General features: G+C 34.0%; 5 protein-coding genes across 13 annotated transcripts; 2 read left to right on the top strand and 3 right to left on the bottom strand.

Annotated features, from left to right (window-relative positions):
* Positions 1-1,313: 1,313 nt before the first annotated feature.
* Positions 1,314-3,177, top strand: LOC127258677 (protein LIFEGUARD 4-like). The gene is made up of 4 exons (XM_051285615.1): positions 1,314-1,824; positions 1,957-2,070; positions 2,591-2,748; positions 2,840-3,177. Exons 1-4 carry the CDS (start codon positions 1,587-1,589, stop codon positions 3,044-3,046), a joined length of 717 nt encoding a protein of 238 aa, XP_051141572.1. The 5' UTR covers positions 1,314-1,586; the 3' UTR covers positions 3,047-3,177.
* Positions 3,178-3,235: 58 nt separating this feature from the next.
* LOC127258676 (protein LIFEGUARD 3-like) lies at positions 3,236-9,339 on the top strand. 4 transcript variants are annotated; one of them, XM_051285610.1, is made up of 7 exons: positions 3,236-3,267; positions 3,330-3,369; positions 3,702-3,921; positions 4,008-4,121; positions 4,212-4,369; positions 4,459-4,677; positions 9,081-9,339. In XM_051285610.1, exons 2-6 carry the CDS (start codon positions 3,331-3,333, stop codon positions 4,666-4,668), a joined length of 741 nt encoding a protein of 246 aa, XP_051141567.1. In that variant the 5' UTR covers positions 3,236-3,267; position 3,330; the 3' UTR covers positions 4,669-4,677; positions 9,081-9,339. The 4 variants fall into 4 exon arrangements, with proteins under 4 accessions (XP_051141567.1, XP_051141569.1, XP_051141568.1 ...); XM_051285612.1 differs by having other exon boundaries at positions 3,247-3,267; positions 3,330-3,351; XM_051285611.1 differs by having other exon boundaries at positions 3,248-3,369; positions 9,104-9,339.
* LOC127258673 (VAN3-binding protein) lies at positions 4,672-8,303 on the bottom strand. Its single transcript, XM_051285605.1, has 7 exons — positions 7,677-8,303; positions 7,284-7,406; positions 5,735-6,167; positions 5,443-5,652; positions 5,313-5,362; positions 5,164-5,221; positions 4,672-5,077 (listed from the first exon to the last, which is right to left on the bottom strand). Exons 1-7 carry the CDS (start codon positions 8,034-8,036, stop codon positions 4,863-4,865), a joined length of 1,449 nt encoding a protein of 482 aa, XP_051141562.1. The 5' UTR covers positions 8,037-8,303; the 3' UTR covers positions 4,672-4,862.
* Positions 9,340-9,968: 629 nt separating the features above from the next.
* LOC127258674 (uncharacterized) lies at positions 9,969-13,013 on the bottom strand. 4 transcript variants are annotated; one of them, XM_051285606.1, is made up of 4 exons: positions 12,749-13,013; positions 11,704-12,658; positions 10,371-10,497; positions 9,969-10,260 (listed from the first exon to the last, which is right to left on the bottom strand). In XM_051285606.1, the coding sequence occupies exons 1-2, from the start codon at positions 13,007-13,009 to the stop codon at positions 11,705-11,707; spliced, it is 1,215 nt and encodes a 404-aa protein (XP_051141563.1). In that variant the 5' UTR covers positions 13,010-13,013; the 3' UTR covers positions 9,969-10,260; positions 10,371-10,497; position 11,704. The 4 variants fall into 4 exon arrangements, with proteins under 4 accessions (XP_051141563.1, XP_051141564.1, XP_051141566.1 ...); XM_051285607.1 differs by having other exon boundaries at positions 9,969-10,246; XM_051285609.1 differs by having other exon boundaries at positions 11,704-12,655.
* Positions 13,014-13,157: 144 nt separating this feature from the next.
* On the bottom strand, positions 13,158-17,960 carry LOC127258672 (serine/threonine-protein kinase Nek2-like). Of its 3 annotated transcripts, XM_051285603.1 has the most exons (17): positions 17,878-17,960; positions 17,323-17,672; positions 16,880-16,913; positions 16,440-16,587; positions 16,236-16,302; positions 15,957-16,022; positions 15,805-15,851; positions 15,668-15,713; positions 15,489-15,569; positions 15,358-15,400; positions 15,198-15,247; positions 15,042-15,123; positions 14,911-14,960; positions 14,727-14,800; positions 14,591-14,642; positions 14,073-14,498; positions 13,158-13,985 (listed from the first exon to the last, which is right to left on the bottom strand). In XM_051285603.1, the coding sequence occupies exons 4-17, from the start codon at positions 16,523-16,525 to the stop codon at positions 13,404-13,406; spliced, it is 1,752 nt and encodes a 583-aa protein (XP_051141560.1). In that variant the 5' UTR covers positions 16,526-16,587; positions 16,880-16,913; positions 17,323-17,672; positions 17,878-17,960; the 3' UTR covers positions 13,158-13,403. The 3 variants fall into 3 exon arrangements, with proteins under 3 accessions (XP_051141560.1, XP_051141561.1, XP_051141559.1); XM_051285604.1 differs by lacking the exon at positions 16,880-16,913; XM_051285602.1 differs by lacking the exons at positions 17,323-17,672; positions 17,878-17,960 and having other exon boundaries at positions 16,880-17,133.
* Between the last annotated feature and the right edge of the window lie 6,406 nt (positions 17,961-24,366).

The raw sequence follows: 24,366 nt of genomic DNA, 5'->3' as shown, positions 1-24,366 counted from the left end.
ATTCATATCAGTGTTGTATAATACAAATACAATGATATTTGTATAAAATTTATTTAAATGTAAAAGATATTTTTAATATTAAATATAATAACGCAAAAACAAGTAAATACTTTATTAAGGGACAGAGGAAATAATATATTAATTATAGTAGGTAGTTAAAAAATAATTTTGCCCTTACTAAAGTAATAATAAGATGACAAAATAAGAGTATTTATAAAAAAAGTATATATATTTTTTAAATAATTATTTTATAATTGAACAATTCAAAATAAAAATATATATATTTTATGAGTGAATGGTCGAAATATTATACTCTCCCGTCCCATTGAAAGGTTGTTATTTTCTATTTTTGTAGTTTCAAAACAAGGTTATCATTTTTAAATTTAATAATTGCATTACCTATCTAAAATAATAAATATCTTTTTAATTTACATTATATTATACAAATATCATTATTTTTTTTATTAAACAATACTACTAGAGACATTTTTGTCTTTTTTATTACAATTTATTATAATATTAATATTTAAAAATTTAAGTGAAAAAGAGAGAGGGAATATAATATAATGTCAATAAAAAAATTAATTGACAAAAAAAAATGTAACTACTTTATACTATTATTAATTTTTTTAATTAAAATATTATTAAATATATGCCCTTTTCAATTCTTAAACTAAACAAATATATTTCATAAATTTAAATTTTTATTTAGTTTTTTAAAAAAAAAAAATAAAAAAATTGATAGCTCAGTCTTTTGACTTAGGTCATGAGTTAAAACCCTTTACATGCTATTTATTTAGTTTTTTAAAAAAGAAAAATAAAAAAATTGATAGATCAGTCTTTTGACTTAGGTCATGAGTTAAAACCCTTTACATGCTACAGTGCTATATATACTGAGATTTAAATAATAAAAATTTTGAATTTGAATAATTGTATAATGCAATATAAGTGTTGATGTGATGTTTTAAATATAAAATTAATTTTTAGTATAATATAAAAAATAGAAAATAAGTGTTTGATTTGATATTTTTTTTAAAAAAAAATAAAATAGGATGAATAGTGGATTAGAAATCGAATTAACCAAACAAACGACTTTGATCGAACTTTACTCAGAACTACTCAGTAAGCACATTCATAGCATTGCGGCTCCGACGTTATAAAAAAGAATAATAATAGATAAATAAATTTAGATCGCTGGACACAGGAAAATTTATCAATATGCTGAATCTATAAAGGATCAGCACAATACCATAACCCTTCGGGATAATCTTCTTGTATGGGTTTAATCCCTTGTTGGAGGCCAATCGGGAGAGTTCTGGAAGTCGTTAGACGACGACACGTGTCCTTTAACGTAAATATGACGTGACCCGCCGGTATTCAGGAAGTTTCCTTGATCTCTGTTTCTGTAAATCCATCCAATTCGTACGGTTACATATATATACATCATACATATTGTGAGTCTATATTTCCCCCGCCGTCAAGTTATCCGAAACGCTCAAAGTCTGCAATCGTTATAGACCAGAAATCACATCAGTGTTGATTCGTTGCCTATTGCGACAGGAAGTAGTTCCGGACTTGTTTCGAGGATGTTTGCGAAGAACGACGTCGAAACAGGCCAACGGCCGCTGTACCCGACGATGCTGGAGAGCCCCGAATTGCGGTGGTCGTTTATTCGGAAAGTGTATTCGATCATCTGTGTTCAGTTGCTTCTCACGATAGCGGTTGCCGCTGTTGTCATCTCTGTTCATCCGGTTAAGCACTTTTTTGCAGCTACTCGGGCTGGTTTGGTGCTTTACATTGTTCTCATATTCGTTCCGCTTATTGGTACGTTTCTCGTGTTTGCCTTGTTTTGCTTTTTTCTTTTATCATTGAGCCATTTTTTGTTGTTGTTTGATTCGATAGGATTGTAATTATATGAATTTTTACCTTCTGATAAAAGCTATACTTGAATCGCAGTGCTGTTCCCGTTACATTACTATCATCAGAAGCATCCAGTGAACTATATTCTCCTTAGTCTGTTCACAGTGTCGCTTGCGTTTGTCGTGGGATTGGCGTGCGCGTTTACGAAGGGTAAGTAAATATATTTTGATTTTTTCAAAAGAAAGCCTCTTAGTGAACCTATAGAGGTTTGGTGTTTAATATTGAATCTTGACTTGTTGAGTCTTAGAAGTAAATTTGGAAGGCAAAAATTAAGCACGTTAGATCTGTTTCCGATACTTCATGTGCAGATATAAAAAAGAGTCCGATTAAGACCCAGCCAGACATGTAAATATGTATATAAATTGTCATCTGATTTGTATAATGTATAAAATTTGTTGTGCTAAACAATTTTAATCTAATGTCTATACAGAAACAACAATAGAAATATCATTGTAGAAACTATAAAGGATAATTGTGTGAGTTTGTATATATATGATGCAAACACCAAAAACACTTCTCCCATCACTAGTAGGTAGTAATTCAATTGTATCCTGAAGCATAGAATTGTGAATCTCTTGTTGTTTTCCTAGAATGAATTTTTTAGTGGTATTGTTTTTGGATCATGTTTCTATTGATGAACTGAACATGAGTTTATTCTAATTTCTTGCAGGCAAAGTTATCCTGTTGGCCGCCATCTTAACAGCTGCTGTGGTAATCAGTCTCACAATGTACACCTTCTGGGCTGCAAGGAAAGGCAAAGATTTCAGCTTCTTGGGACCTTTCCTGTTTGGTGCTCTCATAGTTCTTTTGCTATTTGCATTTATTCAGGTGTGTCATGAATGCTTTCTCTACTCTTCTCAGCCTACATACACATTAATTCACAAATTAGTGCTGATAATTCAAATATTTACCAATGCAGATTTTATTCCCTTTGGGAAAGATAAGTGTGATGATCTATGGTTGTTTGGCGGCCATCATCTTTTGTGGGTACATAGTCTATGACACTGATAACCTGATCAAGAGATACAACTACGACGAGTATATTTGGGCAGCTGTGGCACTCTATTTAGATATCATCAACCTCTTCATGGCTCTGTTGACTATTTTCAGAGCTGCTGATAGTTAGTTAGGCTTCAGATATTGTTAGCTTCTGGTTTCAAGTCGGATAATCACTTGTAAATGATTGATAGCGGAGTGCTGTTTAGAAACACTGTCTTCATCTTTAGTTGAGCAATTATGATAATACATTACATTTAGCAGTTCTAAACATTGTTCATTTTGCAAAATCTTTGGATTACAGTGCAACAGGACCAGCAAGTGCTTCAAAGCGCGGACATGATTCTCCTAGTATGTCTCGACTTAGCATTATATTTGTAAGACTTACTCACGAGCTTTTATTTCAATTACAGGATGGTAGCAACAGCCCAACTGGTACTAGGAAAACTCCAGGTACATTACATTTCCATCTTGATGATATTATATACAGCAAGTGCTTTCAAATTGTGACGTGATTCTTCTAGTAAGTCATAGTCATTTACTACTATTTTAACAGAGTAGTTGCTGAGAAATGTAATCTATCGCATTATGGCATGTCCTATATTCCCAGTTGCTGTTGTTAATTATTTTTAAACTCTTTATTAGGTGAAAGTCATGGCAGCCTTTCTTGATCTCATAATCTACTTGCTTATATCCTCTGCAGTATAGCTATATAAGCACTGATCCCATCCCTTTTCTGGACACACACAATTCACTCCTGCTATCAATTCTCCATGGATAAACAGGACAATGATGTGGAAGCTGGAATGCCTCTGCTGCGACCGTTGCACCAGGAACTGCACTGGGCATTCATCAGGAAAGTGTACGCGATCCTTACTATCCAGCTTCTTGCAACCATTTTCTTTGCATCCCTTGTAGTTTCTGTTCCTTCGGTCGGCACTTTCATCAAAGACAGTTCATTTGGTCTGGGCCTTTACATTGCTGTCCTAGTGCTAGCTCTTATTGGTAAGGCAAATATATCGATCTATGACTATCTTGATGAACATGTAAAGCTTCTTTTTGTGAGGTTATATTGTGTCCTTGTTCTGCAGTCGCGATCTTTCTCTACTGTTTCCAGCATTCGTACCCCGTGAACTTCATCCTGCTGGGTATCTTCACCCTGTGCTATGGTTTCGTCATCGGCATGATTGCTGCATTCGCCAATGGTTAGTGACACCAATCTTGATTAATGTCTAGGAACATCACAAGATGGAATAGGCAAAAAGTTCTCTGATCCCTTGATTTTTTTCGAACAGGGAACTTGGTAATCCAGTCGGCTTCGGTAACAATTCTGGCGGTTTTCAGTCTCACAGCTTACACAATCTGGGCATCGAGGAGAGGTCAGGTCTTCAGCTTCCTCTTGCCCTTCTTGATCACCATTTTAGTCGTCGTCCCTGTTCTCGCCATACTCCAGGTTCCAGATTCACCATGCTTCTAATACTGTCCAAGTTATATGATCTCCTTAACAACACCTAACTGAATCTGAATGCTCTTCAAATGCAGATCTTCTTTCCCATGGGGAAAGTATTGGATGTTATCTACAGTGGAATTCTTGTGCTATTATTTTGTGCATTGATCATCTACCATACCGCAGTCATGATCAAAAGCAACTCTTACGATGATTATATCTGGGCTTCAGTCTCTCTCTACTTATCCATCATCAACCTCTTCCTGGAAGTTCTCTCATTCATTTTCACTCTCAAGAGCAATTGACCCTCCCAGGCATGTTCCAATCTATTGCAATTAAATTTCTAGCCATTATAATTGAAATTATGTCTCTACATGCTTTATAATAGCTCAAAACTAGCAATCCTTGATAGAACTAGTTGGTAGGCATAATTCTTACATAGTTATTACAGTTATAAGCTTTAGATACATATATATAGATAGATTAGGTGGTGTTATGGCTATTTGCTGTGCCTTTTCTTTCTCTCTGCAACAATGGAGAGAAGCCTAGACACACCCTGTGTCCACATCTCATACTCCCTCGCATTCTTGCACTCGAACTCTACGACTCCTCGAACTTGTGTCTTCAGCCCGAAATACCGCCTCTGCTCTCCATCCTCGAATAGATGTCTCCCCGGCCATGCCGGCATATCCTTGCAAACCTCCACAACCACATCTGTATATACCACCCGTTAGTATCAAGACACTAAAAAAATATAAAATAGCGAACTTTGTCTACAAATCATGAACTTAGAACACTACTTTTCTTTTTCTTGGTGATCGTATTCGCCACATGCTTGCTCTTCATCTTCAGCATCACCTGCGCATAGGGGGCGTTTAATTGCCTTTAGTAAAATTCCGTATGCTGTCTATTCGAAAATGTTTTAGACGGTTATATATGCACAACTTACATTCCCGCTACGGTGAATGTAAACCGATACGATTTTCCAGTGAAGATCGCCTACATAATCCAGGAGAACGTTTTCCTGTTAGGACACATTCTAGTATTTGGTAACCGAGTTAGATGAATAGAATCGATACCTTTGCGAGTCCTTTTTAGAAGCTCGGTTCCTCGAGCGAGCATTTCTTGATTACAGGCAGCCAGAAAATTCTCCTCCGGCAATAGCTCCTCACAGTAACTCCCCGAATTGTTACTACTCGAGTTGTTCCCTCTTTCCACCGGAATCGCCGCTGCTACATTCCACACTTCTTTCAGCGCCCTCGCCTTCAATGTAGCGACCCCACGTAGAGCTTAAATAAAACACTCACCGATTGAGATTTACAGCTTCGATTATTAGTTGCGTAGAGTTCAAACGGAACTATTCAAACTCACCAGTGGCTGCAGCTGCGGTGAGAGTGGATATGTCGCCGTGCGACCGAACACTTACAGCAGAGCTGATGGCGGACATGAGATGGTCCCGATCAGCCCCCATCGCCTCTGCTGCTTCCACGCACTGTGCAGCCACTAATGTGGCTGCCGACGCCACGGCCATGTCGGTCTTGGCCATGTGCTCGTCCTTCTGCTTGGCGGAGGCAGCTGCCGTAGCAGCTGCTATTGCAGCGACGGCTGCAGCCACTCCGGCCACTGAAACAGCCGCGTGCAGCTGCGCATTCTGGGCTCTGCTTTCTTCTTTCTTCTTCTCCCTCCGCTCCTTGAGCCACCGTCCCACTGTCTTGCCGCCTGGCGTGGTGGTGCCGCCTGTTCCCCCTCCCACGCGAGGCGTGCCAGTGAATAGAGGTTGCAGAGTATTGTTGGCCCGTAGATACTAGGATTTAGGAACTCAGAATAAGTAGATGCTCTAAATTGTAGAAAATGTTCAAAAAATTCTACCTTTAGATTCGCCAACTTTCATTAATGATCAATGTTGAAGCTAGATTCGACCCTTAGTATGTTTACTAGAAGTTGAGACAAGCAAGATTATGTGTTTCTATAAATGACTTTTGCCCATTAGATTCAAACAAACTGTAAACTATCTACTTCATAAAAAAGTTGAAAAAAACAAGATCCTTTCATTAATCCACAACGGGTAATCTAGATTAAGCCGTTGGATCCCAACAAAACCTTAACTAACTTAACTATTTGATCGAGAAGTTGAAACAAACAAGATGACCCTGGAGATTACACCCTTAAAAGGACTCGTTCACGCAACCTTCCAATAACAATTACACTCGAAGAATAGCGGCTGCAAGTTACGAAATTACTAATAATAGAAAATCTAAATGACAACCTTGCTAAGTTGGCTATTTTGATCTAAATCTTGAAACAAACAAGATGACACCGGGGGATTATGGTTAAAATCTCATAGCATGGATTGTAACAAATTTTGAAGTTTGTTTATTGTCATGGGAGTAGGAAGATTTTTACATATTATTTTTTAACGTTATAACTAGGTTCATGTACATTATCTTTTTCTCTAGTAGATTATTATATTGGCGCACAATTTTTTATCATCTCCAAAAATGTTTATAACTTAGAAAATTTCTATCTAAAATAAGCCAAAGTTATTGAAGTGAGCGAAGGTTTTGTGAGCGTTAGCAAAGTCAAATAAAAGAAAAGGGGATTTAAAGGGTTAAAGCATTATTTGCTGTAAAGGAGAAGCTAAAGATAAGATAATATCGAGAGTAACAAAAGCAATAATTTCTTTGTAATTTCTCAGACTCCCTTTTCTTTCTTTCTTGCAATACTAAGTCCCTATTATTGACCAATCATCAGCCCCACACGCATAGATTAAAGACAAAGCAGCAATTTTTGCAGTAAAGTGAACCCAAAGAAAAAAAGGGATTCTTGAAAATGAACACCAAATCCAAATCTTAATCCTAAATGAAATGAAATGAACAGAGAGAGATTAGAGAGAGAAAGGATGAAATGATGAATAGTATACCTTGATGACATCCTCATACTCCTCAGAAGGGGAGATTGGAGGAGACTCAGTTTCTTCAGTAAGACAGCCATTTAAAGGCCCACTGCTGTGAGAAAGCCTTCCTGATGTCAATGGTGATATTTCCTACATTAATCACAAACTACATTTCAGACATACGTATACCACTGTTTTCGGGACCTCTAGTCCCGGGCCTGCTGAAGAATGTAAAACGCGGAGTTGGTGGGGGGCGGGGTAAGGCAAGGCAAGGAAGGAATGAGAAAGACAAAAATCTTTCGTAACCCAAAACAACAAAATTATGGATTCTTGTAATTATATTTTTCACCAAACCCCCCATTCACATTGATTTTAATTTCCCAGAAAATAAAAAATAAAATAATTTCAAGAATGACTCACGGATTGAGACATAATCCGTTCGAGAATGAGCTGAGAGGTAGCAGAAGAGGCGAACGAGAATGCGTTCCCGGAAAGCTTCCCGGAGTCGTCTTCTTCTCCGGCGGGGTTTTCCGGTATGGTCGCGGCGCCGCCGCCCTTGGGAGGTGGCATTGAAGAAGGGTTTGGGCAAGAGGAGAGGGCTTTGGAGACTTGGAAGGCCGAGGCGCTCCAGGACCTCGCCAGAAACTCCATCGGGCCTCTCGGGCTTTCCGGTAGGTGGATTTCTCCGGTCGGGCCGCCGCCGCCCTTCTCCGCCCATAGTAAGTCCATTCTGCTTCTGCCTCCGCCGCCGCCGCCGTCGGTGGTATTATGGCTGTGCATTGTTGGTGGTGGTGGGATGCCTTAATGGGGCAGTTGTGTGTTGCTTTAGGACAATCTTTGCATGAGAGGAATTTATAGAGTGAGAAGGGGGTTTTAAGAGAGAGGGAGAGAGGGGGGTAGGGGCCCACTTGGTCAATGGGAATGTAGGAAGGGATATTTGGTGGTGTGGTCAATGGGGGCCACCGTGGAACATATGGAACAGTCACACACTACATGCTTACGAGGTGTATTTAGTGTGTATTTTGTGTGGATTAGGTATCTTTAATTATGTTATATATTTTATATGAATATAATATTATACTAGTGGACTATGATATTAAATAAAAATATTTTGAAAATTATATTACACTAATAAAGTGAAAAAAAAAGTATAAATTTAATGTGCACATAATTGTAACATGTTTTTAAATAAATACTATTTATAGTTTTGTTTACCATTTTTGTCCTTCCTAAAATAATAGTCGTATTTTTATAAATAACTATATGACATTAAAATTATCCTTATTTTTTCATTATTATTATACCATTGTTACTACTTTTTATATTAATATAATCACATGACCAAAAAAGCCATTTATTCTTACTTTTTATCAATTAATTATTAATATAATATCAATATTCTCATGTGCCAAAATAAAACAAGACTATACTTTTGGACGAATGAAATATTATTTTTTTGCATCTCATTTATGTATATTTATCTTTACTAATATATTTTAAATTATTTATTAATTATATATTTTTAAAAAATTAGTATCCAGTGAGGTGGACATGATATCCGTAAGGGAGAGTATAAATTTGATGGAGATATTCTTTTTTTTATTTATCTATTGATTTATATTTTATATAAAGACAATATTAATATTAAAAAAATTATGAAAAAAACAAACAGATGAATATTTTATTTTGGGACTAAATAAACATAAAAAATGAATCACGTATTGCCAACTTCTATATTTTCCAATATTATCTGCTATCAGCATTTAATTGAATTTTATAATTCAATAGTAGTGACCTACAATCACTGTTCACACATTAAAGCAGGGATGATATCAATGAATGTGCAGTGATTTTCCCTGCAGTTCGTGCGGTTCCAGCTTCGTTGGTGTTGTACGTGCGCTGAGCAGGTACAACTCTGCACTGCATGCAATTGATGCCATAAGAAATGTGTGTTGTGGTTGCTTTTTGAAAATTCTTGTACATGGTAGCTCTTTTTCTTTTTGGCATTGTTTTCAAGGAGTAAAAAAGATTAATTTTATTTTATTGTTCTTATTATTAGTAGGACTACTGTGGCTATTCTTTTCTTTTTACATGCTTTTTCTACATTGGGATCCCCAATCAGCTTCTTCCCTACCAATCCTGTCTTTATCATCATCATTTGGCAAGAATTTTGATGGGCCTTCAACATTATCTTATATACCTCACTAATCTTGATTGTCTTATGATGGCTGAATACACTTGTGTTCTTACATCATCTTAATGTATAAACAATTCTTATGTACTATCCTAATTAATCCAACTGACCCCATCTCAAATTTGGGACACAAAATCAAGAACACAATGATGATTGAATCACTGTGGGGGCCATTCATTTCCCACCAACAACAATTCAATCCCTTATTCCAAAAACTAACGAAAAACAAATTACACAACATATACAATTATTGATCTCATCAGAATATACATGTTAACACAGCCCACATAACAAGTAGGAACACATGCATATTTATGTGTTGATCAAGCAAATTAGCACTTTAATAGAAAAGTGGAAGTAAAATCCAAGCCAAGAAATGAAATTAGCATGATCAAGAAACAAGACTATATATGTTCATTTGTATTTAACACCACAAACATAACATTAACACTACCAAAACACAGCCCAAGCCATTAAAACAGTAGAAAATTACCAAAAGCCAAGAATGTGCAAGTATGTTAAAGAAAACACAGTAAATTAATAGTGTAAGAAAAGAAGACATAGAGCATGATGAGTGAGAGTGCAAGGCTGTCTCCTTACATGTCTTAGGAAGTGGCAACATCAGAAGCCGACCAAGGTTGTTTGGATCTGGAAACTGAACACTACCAGAGAGAACACACTCTGAAATCATCCCCATTTTTATTTTTTAGTATTTTCTTGTTTCTGACACCAAAGGCGTGCCTGATGAGTCATCATAAACCCCTCTTCACCTCTCCCAGCTTCTCCAAATTTGCCTCTGCATAATTCAATCTGAAAAAATAAAATTAAATTAAAAAAAAAAAAGAGACAGTGTAAGAATTATCAGCTTTATCTGTTTAAAGCAATGGGGCATCTTTTACTGGACCAGAGCCTCTGCCCACCTCTTTATTCCCTTTGCCTTGTAGCCTCAAATCATCACATTGTCCTCCTCTCTATCTGTTTCTTCTTTTTTAAAATTTCACCATTTCTCTCTCTCTGATCCACAAACAGCCCTTTATTGTTTTCCCCCTGTTTTCAAAAAAAAAAAAGAAGAAATTTAAAAATGGGGTGTTAGAATAGATACAATGTGTTTTTAAAGTTTTCACAGTGTGGTGAAAGTGAAGTTGCATCATAATGCAAAGTGGTGTGTGTTTTGCACAATTATCAGAACTTTTTGAGTAGGATCAGAAGATCATCATTCAGAGAGGAGAGGAGAGAGAGATCGACTATCTGAAATGACCATGCATGAATCATAAACAAATATCGATTTCAAGAACTCTCAGGCAGGTTTTAGGAAATGGGGTTTCCACTCATTTGATGAAGATTCTCTTGATATTTGTGTTTTACTGTTGACAATGAAACATGACTTAAATTAGTAACTGCATAGTTTAGCCTTAAAAGTAATTCCAAAAGGTGAAAACTGGCTTCTTGGAATCAAAAGTATTCTGGAAAATTACAACAAGATCAAAGGTAAGAAGTGGAAATAGAAAATACACATCTCTTAGTTGTCTACAAATTATAATATCACAACAACTTAAGTGGAATCTCTTCTTTATTGTTTCTCACTATGTATTTATTTTACTATTTTAAGTTGTCAACAATCAATACATTTGTTTCTTAATTTATCAAAAGCAATCATCGCACAATAGTAAAATATCATTACCATCACATAAAAGCCTACATAGTACATACCACTATATTATTTTAACTTTATGGGCATTTTAGTCAATACACATTTAATTAGACTATAGCACTTAATCTACTTAACAAAACATAAGTTACCGATGACTTCTTTTAGATAAGTTTTTTTTGGAGTTTCGAAATTTTTCTACAATAAGTAAATATAATATTTTGATAAAAGAAATAGACATTTGATATGAGATCTTTTTAAAAAAATTTATTGTTAGATAGAAAATATCAAGTTCTTTGAAAGTATGAATGTAACTAGAGCCCCGCATTCTCAAGAATCAAATAAAGCGGCCACACTCCCGTAAAGGATGGTTTGGTGAACTCGTGACCATAAAATCATGAGTTTACCAAGAATTCTTTCGATTTGGTTTGAAAAAAATTGACTTAAATTTTATGTTTAAATAATATTAGATGAAAATGGAAAATTTTGGATAAAGAAACACACCCTTTAACACAATCAATCAATCATATTTCATAAAGATTAATGAAGTTCTCATAAACTAAATGGCATTTAAGTGAAAATTAGAGAATGGAATTCAAGAATACCTCATCCTTTGTTAGGCTGCATACCCTTACAACCATAGTATTGCTTCGTCGTCTGTCTCGAAAACTCAGCAAACGTCATCCCATCCTTGAGCCGCGATCTTAGAGGAGGAACAATCTCATTAATGGTTAAACTCGATGATCTATTCGATCCCACCGATAGAATTCCTTCATCCGAATCACAATCATCGAAAGGATAGTCCAAGACCGAAAATTTCTTGCTCCACGACGGCTGCAAGAACACTACAAAAGTCTCCCGGCTCAAATTGTCCATCTTTGCCAGCCTGCATACGCTGTGAAGCGTCGCTCGAAGCCTCCCCTTCGACAACACTTCCGCCGACTCCCCAACCTGAACTATAAAACTCCCTTCGGATGCCCTCGCCATAAGCAGCCGATTCGTCGTTGGATGATACACTCGCAGATGCATATGGCCGAGAGGCGATTCGGATTCTTCCGCGTTGATTCCATTCGATACCATAAACATTGGAGATGTCAGAATTGTGAATATCCCATAGTCGTAATGCCATTGCTGCCATAACTCTAATTCACTATCCTCTTCTTCCTCCTCCTTTACATTAGTTTTGCAGGTTCTGCCATGGCGGATTCTGCTTCTGCTTGCCCCCTGTGTAATCAGTTTATTGTCTGCAACGGAATGGTAATGAATCAGTCGGCCTTTGGCCGTGCCGGACTGCAGCAAGCTCTGCTCCAGATCGCAGCCTCCGATCAGTTTATCGCAGGCTCGAGCGAGATAAATCCCCAATTCCATCATCCGAAACCCTAATTCCCCAAATGTAGAACCTAAATGATCAAAATCTCCTCCTCCATCGCCAATCTCTCGACGCTCATTTCTGAAATCGATCTCATCGCCATCTCCGTTGTACTTCATCTGCTTCGCGAAAGACGACACGGTTCTCTCCGGATTCTTCAATGGCACATCGCTCCCCAAATTATGCTCCTGCTTCACCACAAACGCACTGTAAACGTCAGATTCCCCTTCCGAATCGGCGGTTTTATATATATATATATATCTGAGAGATTTCGAGTTTACCTTGAGAATCCGTTTCCGGTCATCGTTGTTAAGAAGAGCAAGCTTCCGCGCCGTCGGGAGCAGAGCACGGCGGAGAGCTTCCGCCTTGGGGACGCCGCCGACGGACAGCAACCCCGCCCCGCTCCGGCCGAGGTTTTGCATTACTGAATCCGAAATCAATCGAAGCCGCTCCGTTTCTTCGGTTGATTCCGGCGGTTGACCCGACAGCAACGCCATTAGATCGGAATACTGAAGCTTGTAGAGATCGAAGATCTCTTCCATCTCAAAATCGCAATTCGTCAGGCCGCCGTCTGCAACATCGCCGGAGGTGAGCAAATGCAAATGCTAGTTTCAATTTCAATTGCTGTTTCAAAACCCTAAGCCCTAATTGAACTGTGCTTATATGCTAAAATCCCACGCCATTGCCAAATTTTCAGAGAAAAGCATAACATCCATACATAGGATTACTCCAAATTCTACTCACCATTCCATAATCTGCTTAATCTCAGCAAAATCTACACACTACATACACACACACACATACATACATACTATATATATATATGTGTGTGTCCTCAACATTTGGCATAACCTACAGGCAGTTAGTTAGTTAACTCTGCAGCCACGACTTCATTCATATATAAAGTTCACCATGGCTGTGTGTGCTGTTCTTCACTCAAGCTATGTTCTCCTTGAAGCTCTTTGTCAGCCAAATGGCGGTTTCCCGCGGCGAAACCTTCTCCGGTCCGAACGGCTTCAGCAGCACCTGAAGCTCGTCGAATCGTTCCTGCTGCAGCAGCTGCGCGCTGAACTCGAGCAACCCCTCGAGCGCTTCAGCGCGCTGCTGGTACGACGAGGTGTCGAACCTGCGTTGCTGGGAGTCAGACGACGAACGGCTCGATCCCACGTCGCCGGCGCTGGCCGGATTGTTCAGCTCCGAGCACTCGCTGCCGTGAGCCGACTGAGGAATGGCAAATGTTCTGTCCAGAATCTGAACTGTGCATTTGTCTTTGGTGATGGAATGAGGCGACGCCAACAAATTTCTTCGGCTCGGCAGCTGCAGAGGATTGTCGAGAGATGATAATGGGAACTCGAACATCTTGTCGATTCTGGGAGCATTGACAGAAACATCCGGCGAATCCGTGCTGCCAAGTGGACCGGCTCGGGGCTTGTATGGGGCGGCTCGGGAAGGCAACGGAAGAGACGCGCGGCGGTTCGATTGGCAAGGTTTTCTCGCCGGGGTGTGCGACACCGGAAGCTACACAAGAACGCGCGCGTTAATCGACAGAGTACGGTATTATTACATAATGTCGTAACGAAAGATTGATAAGGGTGTCGTAAGAACCAGTTCGCGTGTCGACCCGGGGTTTGATATTCTCGATGGAGTTGAGTTTCTCCGGAGGTTCGTAGATGGCTTTGCTGACGTTACTCTCGGCGTTTTTGTAAACCTTTTCATGATGCCCAAATCTTCGGCGACAGACAGATCAGAGAATCTGTTGTAGTTCGACTGCGTGAGAGATTCTTGAGCCCTCAGCGAAGAACCCGGAGAATCCAATCCATATCCCGATATGCTCGGATTCAACGCCCGGTTGTTGCCAAACGACAACCTTTTCTCAGTCTTAGCGCCTTTGGGTTCGAGAAACCTTGTTTTCTTGTCATAATCGACGTCCGATTGTAGAGACGGAGGGGTATGCCGTCTCGGGTTGTTACACTCGAGCTGAAGGTTCAAGATGTAGGGACGAAGATGGGGATGTCTAAGCAAATCTGCAGCCTGGGAACGACAAAAGGACAACATTTATAACATAAAGTATCGCCGATTTGCAATTAAGATAACTGATCCCGAGCACAAGCAAGAGAACATACACTGGGCCTAAGCTCGGGATTCTTTCGGAGCATACTCTTGACAAGCCTGCGACTGGATATGTTTCAAAGACATGAGTTAGCGACAGCAAATGGAGGGAACAGCGCAGAATGAATTATCGAGCAACTATGGACTTACAATGAACTGGAATACATCGTAGGGAGTGGAGACACTATTGATTTATTTATTTTGTGGATCAGTCCTTGTATATCCTGTTCGTCGAGCCAATCACAACGTCAATGGGACATCGAAACATGTCAAACAATCGAGAAATGCGTCGTATATATCCTTAGTCGAGAAGATTAAGACATAACAGACTTACAAAAGCTTTGAATGCAGGCTTGTGAGCGGCTAATTCGTAAAAACAGCAACCTAATTAACGGGAGATAAGTTTTGTAAGAAGGGAAGACAACAAAGCTTTCGAATGCGCAAAACTTAGAAATGGTAAGTTACCTAATGACCAGATATCCGACTTGGAGCCGTAAGGTATATCAGCAAGAAGCTCGGGGCACATGTAACTCGGCGTGCCCACAACCTATACACATTTTTAACATAAGTACAAAGACATTGAAGTCGAGAATACGATAGTTTTGTAATTACTAAACTTACAGAGGATGCAAGATCATCGTCCGTCAACACTTTTGCAAGACCAAAATCCCCTGAAAACACGGGACAATAGGAAGCATATCATGATGAGTTTCCGGTTGTTCAACAGTAAGTTTTTATAAAAGGGTACGAGATTGACTTATAGGGTGAATAAACCGGTTACCTAATCGAACATCCTGATTTTTCATGAGAAATATATTCGAGCACTGAAAAAGACATGAGTAGAGCATTTTAACGAGACGTCCATGTGGCGTAAAAGTTTTTAAAATATGGCAAGACATTGGCGCAGTATACCTTGACATCACGGTGGAGTATGTGGTTAGCATGCAAGTAATCGAGCGCCATCAGAAGTTGAACCAACCACTTGCAGAGCTTCTGTATTTAGCATATGGATGATTATAAGATTCTATAGTTTGGCGAAGAATACCGAAAGTTGAGACGAGTATGGAAACTATATATCATAGGAGAACAACCTCCTCGGAGAAATGAACTCCGTTTGCTTTCTTGATGGCTTCTGCCCTATACACGCCAACAAAATGGTAATGAAAATTCAACAACGTGAATCCATCAAACGACACTCTTATATGATCTTGGAAAACAGGTAACTTACATGTCTCCGCCTTCGCAGTACCCGATCACAATGCAAACAAAACAACCCTGAATTAACAGAGAGCGTAAGCTAAGCAGAAGACGTGCATGATCTAGTTTCATCTTCATTTTTTTTTTCTTTTACTTAGTGCGATAAAATGGCGTTGAGTGTACCTTTTCGACCCAAGAATCTTTGTACTCAACGATGTATGGGTTCCGAACTTTAGAAATAAGCTCCATCTGCAAGAAGGGAAAGTAAAATATCATTTTCAAACTATATCGACTATCACATTACGCAGCCAGTTAGCAAAGCGCGGACTTCTCATCGATACATCATACTTCACAATTCACATATATATTTGGTACTCATGCTTTGAAAACTTCCCTAATCATGTAATATATATTCATTATCCAATTACTTAGAATTTAATCAAGAAAAGACTGAATAATCACCTCCTGGTGGGCAGATCTTCGGGTTCGATCGGTCTGACGAGCAAGGCGAATTTTCTTCAAAACATACCTTTGAATTAACCAAAAAACAGAGACCATGAATCAGAGATATGGTCACAGATATAAATTTACAATGGCCAAATCTGTAACTAATCTATAAATGAAATCACATTGTTTGGGTATCAAATTTCGCCACCATTTCCTTACTTCTTTTTCTCCAGTTTATGCCGAACTAAAAGCGCGCTACCAAACGAGCCTTTACCAATCTGTTCAAGTACATCATAATTCTCCATTTTTCACACTTCCACCTTCTTACCACTTACTGCAAAATATTCAAATCCCTAAATGTGTCCACCTGAGAGTGTGTAAAATAAGTTAGAATATCAGAAAATTAGGTCTAATTTCACACTATTTGAACGAACTAAAGATCAAACTTTCCTTAGAAAAACAATAAGTAATAGCATTTTAGCACATTATTCCAAGAAACCCTACTGTATTACAGATCGACTCAAACAGCCAAGCTCAAGAAAGTGAAGAACTGACGAAATTTAAAAAAAAAAAAAAAATGGTTGTACTAAGAGTCTTGAAGATTTCTCTGAACCCCATTTCCAAATCAAATGAGAGACGAGTTGCAAAAGACACAGTACCTCAAAACGAAGAGGCCTGGATAAAATGCAGATCCTGGAGAGTGTGGAGAAGTGGATTTAAGAACATGTGAAAGAAAAGAAGATAGGTCAAAGATATAATCAACTTTTGGTGAGCGGAAAAAAACAAAAGGGGTGGAAGAGAGAGAGAGGAGAGAGAGAGAGCGGCAAAAGAAAGAAAGCAGAAAACACTTAAAAATAAACACAAGAAGAAAACAAAAGAAAGGCAAGATTTCAAACAAGATTTTAAAGAAAAAGAGAAAAGGAAATGCTACCCACTTCTTCACGAGGATTGAATTGAAGAGACCTAATAAAATGATATACATATACATACATACATACATACATATATATATATTTGGCAGTGTGTGTACTGTTCTGGTCCTTTCCTATTATTTAAATAATCAGCAAAGATAAAAACAGGGTAGGGTTGCGCAAATAGGTACCTTATTTTTTTTGTATGTATGGATTGGTAGGTTGTGGAGATTCTGGAAAACGACAGGAGACCAGACCTGAGCAATATCCTATATTTGGAGAAAGAAATTTGGAGGTGGGGGCAGGCACTCTGATTTCATCGAATAAATCTTGCGTTTGTGCTGTCGGTCTGTGCAATCAATCATCGATCGGAATGGAGAGGAGGTGGGTGAGGAGGATTTGTCATTGACGATGCCTTGGATTGATAGTTTAATCAGACTGGATTTGTCGACACTAATGACGTCTTAATCCTCTGGAAATTGTAGTCAATCGATAAAAACCCTAGAACCGCCATTGCCAGCTGGAGGAGTTCATGGAGAACCTGCAGGGATGGGGGAAGTAGAAATGGATAACCGACAGCCATTGAAGAAGACAGAGAGATTCATGAGATGAAATTAATGGACCAACGACACAGCAACCGCCATCAATCTGCATCATATCAAATTGGCAGTACTCCGTGCATCCACCGTACATTGATTATATATATAAATATCTATATATATATATATATATGAATATCCTCTCACCTTGGTTGTTGAGGACGTGATCCCATTCTCCGCCGACAGTCGCCTGTTATCGCCATGGCCGCAAAGCTTCACCTTCGTTTTGATTTTGGGGGGAAAGGCATACTTAAAAGGCCCATTAGGATTTTGATATTGGGCTGGGTAAGGCCCAATATTATTTAAATTGGGCTATTCAATCTGGACCGGTTTTATTGGGTGTAAATATCATTTTATTTATTTATTTATTTGGAATACTTTGTTTTAATAAAATATATATTAATAAAAATTTGAAGGAAGAGGAATAATCTTTTTTATGTACATATAAAAAGTAAGATGTTGAAAGCCATTTAAAAACATAATTGTCAATGAATAGTAATAATAATAATAATAATAATAATAATAATAATAGTGAATATGAGACACATATATATGGTTCCACTTATAATGGATGGAGTTAGTTCCGGGAAACTATTGACATTCATGCTTTTAATTATGAGGGAAAATTTTATATTTTTTCCAAATATAATCAAAATTAATTAATTTTTATCTCAATATAAAAATTTTATCAATTTTGGTTCAAATATAACCAAAATTTATCATTTTTTGTCTCAATATAACGAAAACTCATCATTTTTTGTCTCAATATAACTAAAACTCATCATTTTTTGCCTCAATTTAATCAAATCTTATCTTTTTTTGTTCCAACGTCAACAAATCGACGAAAAATGCTGCAAGATTGTGCAATTTCTTCAAATATAATTACAAGGTTTGATTTCTTTTCACGTCAACATTTTTCATCGGTTTGTTAACGGTGTGAGACAAAAAAAATAAATAAAGTTTGATTATATTTGGACAAAAAAAAAAAAGATAATGTTTGATTATATTGAGACAAAAAATGATGAGTTTTGGTTATATTGAAACTAATATTAATAAAAATTTTATATTTGGATCAAAATTGATGAATTTTTGTTATATTTCGACCAAAATTGATAAATTTTTTATATTGGGATCAAAATTGATGAACTTTGATTATATGGAAAAAAATAATTTTTTCCCTTATTATTAATATAAAAATAAATAAATAATTGTTTTGACTTGAAAACAAAATTGTTTATATATATATATATATATAATTTCAGTAATTTTGAAGACCGCACATAATGAAACTTTACATGTGTAGCTATTATACACATCATAATATATATATATATTTATTTAGTTTGGCATTCTGTAGATGGAATTAATATGATAAGGAATCTCTTAGAAAATAGCATATATGGATGATGTAAGGTGTAAAATATATATATATATATATTATAATCGTTAAAATTTTCTAAGATTTTATTTGTCATTTATAATTTAGTGTAACTTGTTTTGTCGAACCTAATTTACAAACTATTAAATTCAACTAGGATCCCAAATTGCAAGAATTTGATTACACATACATTATAAGAATTTTTAAATTTTTATTTAAATTCAAGGTTTATAGTTGATTTATTTGAATTTAGTTAAACACGAAGGCTCTATTTTATTTTATTAATATTATGATATTTATATTTATATTTATATTCAGAAAATATCATTTTGGTAACGAGATTTTTTCGTCTTTAAATCCATTTTTTCTGTTACTAATAATATTAGAGACGGAATTAATGATAGACTTGCGTTAGCTACGTGATCTTTATACTATTTTTTTTAGTGATTATTAACATAATTTTCATATTTAGCACTAGAAAATTATAATTATTAAAATTTCTTGTAAAAATATATTGTCTGTCAACTCTAATACTTTAAGAGATTTTTTAGTAAATTAAAGAAAAATGAATTATGCCCATATTGGTAACTAGATTTGTATCAATGAAAATGTGTAAAATACTTTTAAATTTAGTATATTAAAAGTGAGGTGCCATGTTATTTTAGTATATAAAAATAAAAGTGATGATAAATGAATAATGATGGGAGATCACATAAATTATAAATTGAAATTGACTTTTTAAATGAAATAATTCTAAATAATAAGTGGGACAATTAAATATAACAAAAAAAAAATATTATTTTCTAAGACAAAAACATTAATAATAATAATAATAATAATAATAATAATAATAATAATAATGATAATAATATTTTGTGGAAGTTAGTAGTTTGATATAAAATGGGATGAACTATTGCTACACAGTGTGATAGGATGCCCATATCATATGGATTATGATCTATCTCTTCATTATCAATTTGGGCCGCCTATATATGTTTTGGTGGTTTAGATTACTTAAAATAATAATAATAATAATTTTATAAAAAAAATAAATTAAATCTAGTATTTTAAATATATATATATGTATGGAATTAACATGATGTTTATAATAATAACAATAATAAATCAACATTGAAATAATTAAATTAATTAAAGCATATCTTAGAGTTTATTTACCCAACAATTTTTTCCTAAACGATTTTTAATAAATATTAATAAAATATATAGAGTATATACACATTTACATAATATAAATACGTTATTTTTATATTATCTACATATTTTTTTATGCCACTCATTAAAAAAACATCTAAAATAAAAATATTAAACAAACAAACCCTTTAATTAATTAATAAGTATGTTTACATGTCAGTGTTTAGTGAATCCCAACATTTATTTATTAAATTAATTCTCGTTATTTTTACATGAACATTTTTAATTTTTTATTACTTCATTATATATAAATACTAACTTTTAAAAAATTGTATTAAATACTCAATTTTATATTATTATTTAAAAAGAGTTTGTTTGTTTAGTAGTTTATATTCAAATGTTTTTTAAGTATAAAATATAGAAAATTTGTATTGATAATATATAAAAAAAAAAAAAAAAAATTGTTTATATATACTCCATCTCCATCCCATAACAAATTATTTATTTTTCTATTTTAATCTGTATCATAATAAAGTATTTATTTATTTTTTTTAGTAATTGTACTATCTACCTAACATTATAAATACCTTTACAACTTACAATATATTACACAAATGTCATTACCTTTATATCACACAATACTAATAAGGTTATCTTAGTTATTTCTACTTTATTCCTACTATATCCTAATATAATACTAATATTTCTAAAACTCCGTACAAAAAATAAATAGATAAATAGTTATGGACTAAAGAGAGAATTAGGAAAGGAAGGTTTGGTCACTTTCAGACATGCTGTTTATGCACAAATGGGAAGATATCTTCATTATGCTGTCTTCCAAATACTCATATAATTATGGACCATACGAACATCAGATAAAATAAAATAAAATAAAAAATTATTGTATTTATTTAATTTTATTTTTAATTTTTTGAGAGGTCAACTCATATAATTATTCACCAAGAATGGTAGAAGATTCTTCAGACAAGGAATGGATCGTAAAGTCAACGGACATCGATTGTTAGTGTTGGGCGATATATGAGTATGACTAGTAATATATACATATATATATATATGTATGTATGTATGTATGTATTATGTATATACACACACGTACGTTCATTGTGTAGCACGTTTTCATCCTTAAATGTTGTTAGCGACTTTACTTATACTCCCTCCGTCCAATTTCTATTGTCCTAAACTATATTTTCACGGTTTTTTTAGGTGATTGTCTTTTTGTTATGAATTAACAAATTTGTCCTTAAGTGTATGGTAGAAATTAAAAGTAATAAGTGAATTGAGGGTAAAAATATAAAATTTGCGTTTAAAAATTGAAATAGGACAATAGTTGTTGGACGCCCCAAATAAAAAAGTAGGACATTAGTTTGTGGACAGGGGGAGTATCTTTTAGTTTTCTCAAATGCGACATACTAACAAATTTGTTTCCGACAACTTTAATTTTGAACGACGTGTGGTTAAAGGGCTGTGTAATTTTGAGGATTTAATCATAAATGTGTTCGCTTCATAATTTTGGAATGAATGATTTTTTTTTATGTTAGGAATCGTATTAATAATATAAAAAAAATAATATTTATTTATATTTTTTATTATTATTATTATTATTATTATTATTATTATTTCTTCTCTCTGTTATAAATATATGAATTTGCGGCTTTGCGGGTATGTATTTTTTTTTATAATTTTGAAAAAAAAATGATTTGAGCTTGGTATTAAAATAATATATTATAAAATATTTTATGAAAGAAAAAAAATATATTTTTTTTTCAAAAAATGCATAGTTCAAATAGTAGAAACTGAGTTTTTAAGTAAAAGAAACAAACTCGCAAACATGTTTTTAATTTTAAACTATTTTATATATTATTATTTTTTTCAATAAAAACATATGTTTTCTTATAAAAATTTATATTAAAATACTTTTTTTAAACTAAATGTTATGTAAGTTATTTATTTCGAATCAAAACCAAACGTACCTATATGTTTGTTTGGATACCAAAATTAAGGAAATAAATAATATTTTAATATAAAAGCATATAGTAAAAGTTATATAGAGATTTATTGAACATTAATTAGGAAATATATTTAATTGATAATGTATATATTTGTGATGTAATTATGAAAAAATTTATGGGTTAAATTATTGATAATATTTACGTAAATAAAAACAATAATTATTTATTTATGGTGCAACCACATACTTAAAACAAATATACTTCAAAGAGTATATGCTATCATATTCCATACTAAGAATAAATTTTAATTTAAAATACTTTCTCTGTATTATAACAAAGTATTCATTTGTCTTTTGCTACTTAACATTAAAAATATTTTTATATTGTATAATTTTTTATACAAATGTCATTATATTAGTATTATAAGACACTAATAGAAGTATTTTTGTCATTTTCTCTTCATTTGTAATACGATTTGATATAATAATTAATATTCAAATATCAGCATGCAAAAAGTAAATGAATACCTTGTTATGGGACGGATGGAGTATAATACTTCAACCTTATTCGTATTTATTCCCTCAGTCCCATAAATATAATCTTAATAGTCTTAACTGGGTTGAACGCGATGTTTAAGGAATATTGATATTATATGGTAGTTGGTAAAAAGTATGGATAAAAAGACTTTTTTGCCTTTGTGAGTGTATTAGCGTAAAAAAAACAGTGGCAATTATGTAATAAAAATGAAAAAGTAAGGTAAGTTTTATAGTGATATGGTTATTTATAGAAATAAAACTATTGTTTTAGAATGAACAAAAATGATAAACAAAAATATTGTATTGAGACGGAGAGGGTATAAAATAATTTCTTCAAATGCATTGAATGCATTGTTTATGATCTCATTCATTGATTAAAGTCTAAAGATATCTTTTTCCAATATTTCCAAATATATATATATATATATTAATGTGTCTAAAATTCTCTTAAATATAATTTAAATAATTTAAAATTAAATGATACCTTATAGTCACACACTGTATCAAAAACAAAAAGAGGAATATTATTCATAATTGAAAATAGTTTTTGAATAAAATAAATGTCATGTATATTATAGTCTTTTCATTTTGGTGTTCAACAGAATAATTTTAATTAATTATTTGCAATTGATCAATAAAAATTTTGCCAAATATAATTCAGTATTGTCGTCATAGTGAAATATGATTATTTAATTTTATATTAACATGCGTTATTATATATTTATTTTTGTTATTTTTATGGCCATCATTTTCCCACATACTATGTGATGTTTCCATCACAAGAAGAGTCACCATCTATGTCCAATAAAATTATTTTTTATTACACATTATTATTATCTACATAATATTCCACATTTTATTACTCTTTTCAAAATAAATAAATAAATATTTTCTTAAAAAAATAAATCAATTATAGGTAAACTTTACAATAACTAATTATATATATATATTATTATCAACTTTTTTAGATAAAATTATTATTTGAAATAATATCATATCATTTTTAATTAAAATGATCATTTAAACAATAAAAATGTTGTTGTATAGCCAAAAAAAAAAAAAAGTTAAATCATATATTCCTTCCGTCCAAAAACTATAGTTTGTGTTGTGTCTGACACGGAATTTAAGGAATATTGATATTATATTCATAGTGGATAAAAAGTACGGATAAAAAGACTTTTTTGTCCTTGTGAGTGTACTAATGTAAAAAATAGTCACAATTAATAAAAAAATAAGAGTAATTTTATAGTGATATGATTATTTAATTATTAAATAGTAGAAAGAAAGAACTTTGCAGGGACTGTTTTAGAAATGAGTAAAATTTTGTAATTGATTACAACCACTTGAAGATAAAAAAAAATAATAAATAAAAATAAAAAGTCTGAAGTGTCACACTTTGGAAACTCAAAAGGTTGAATTATGTTAACTTTCTTCAATTAGATAATAAATAAAGCCAATAATTGATTATCAAGTCACAAAATATATTATATTTTAGGGAAACTGCTAAAAAAAATTATGCCTTAGCTTTTAAAGTGCTAATTTTCATGATGATTATTTTGAAATATAATAGAAATAAAACAGTCATGCAACACGAAATGAA

This window comes from Andrographis paniculata, unplaced genomic scaffold, assembly GCF_009805555.1.
Source record: "Andrographis paniculata isolate CXL003 unplaced genomic scaffold, ASM980555v1 Contig5END, whole genome shotgun sequence".
NCBI lineage: Eukaryota > Viridiplantae > Streptophyta > Magnoliopsida > Lamiales > Acanthaceae > Andrographis > Andrographis paniculata.
Note: the sequence above shows the minus strand (reverse complement) of the source record. Positions and strands in the feature narration are given on the sequence as shown.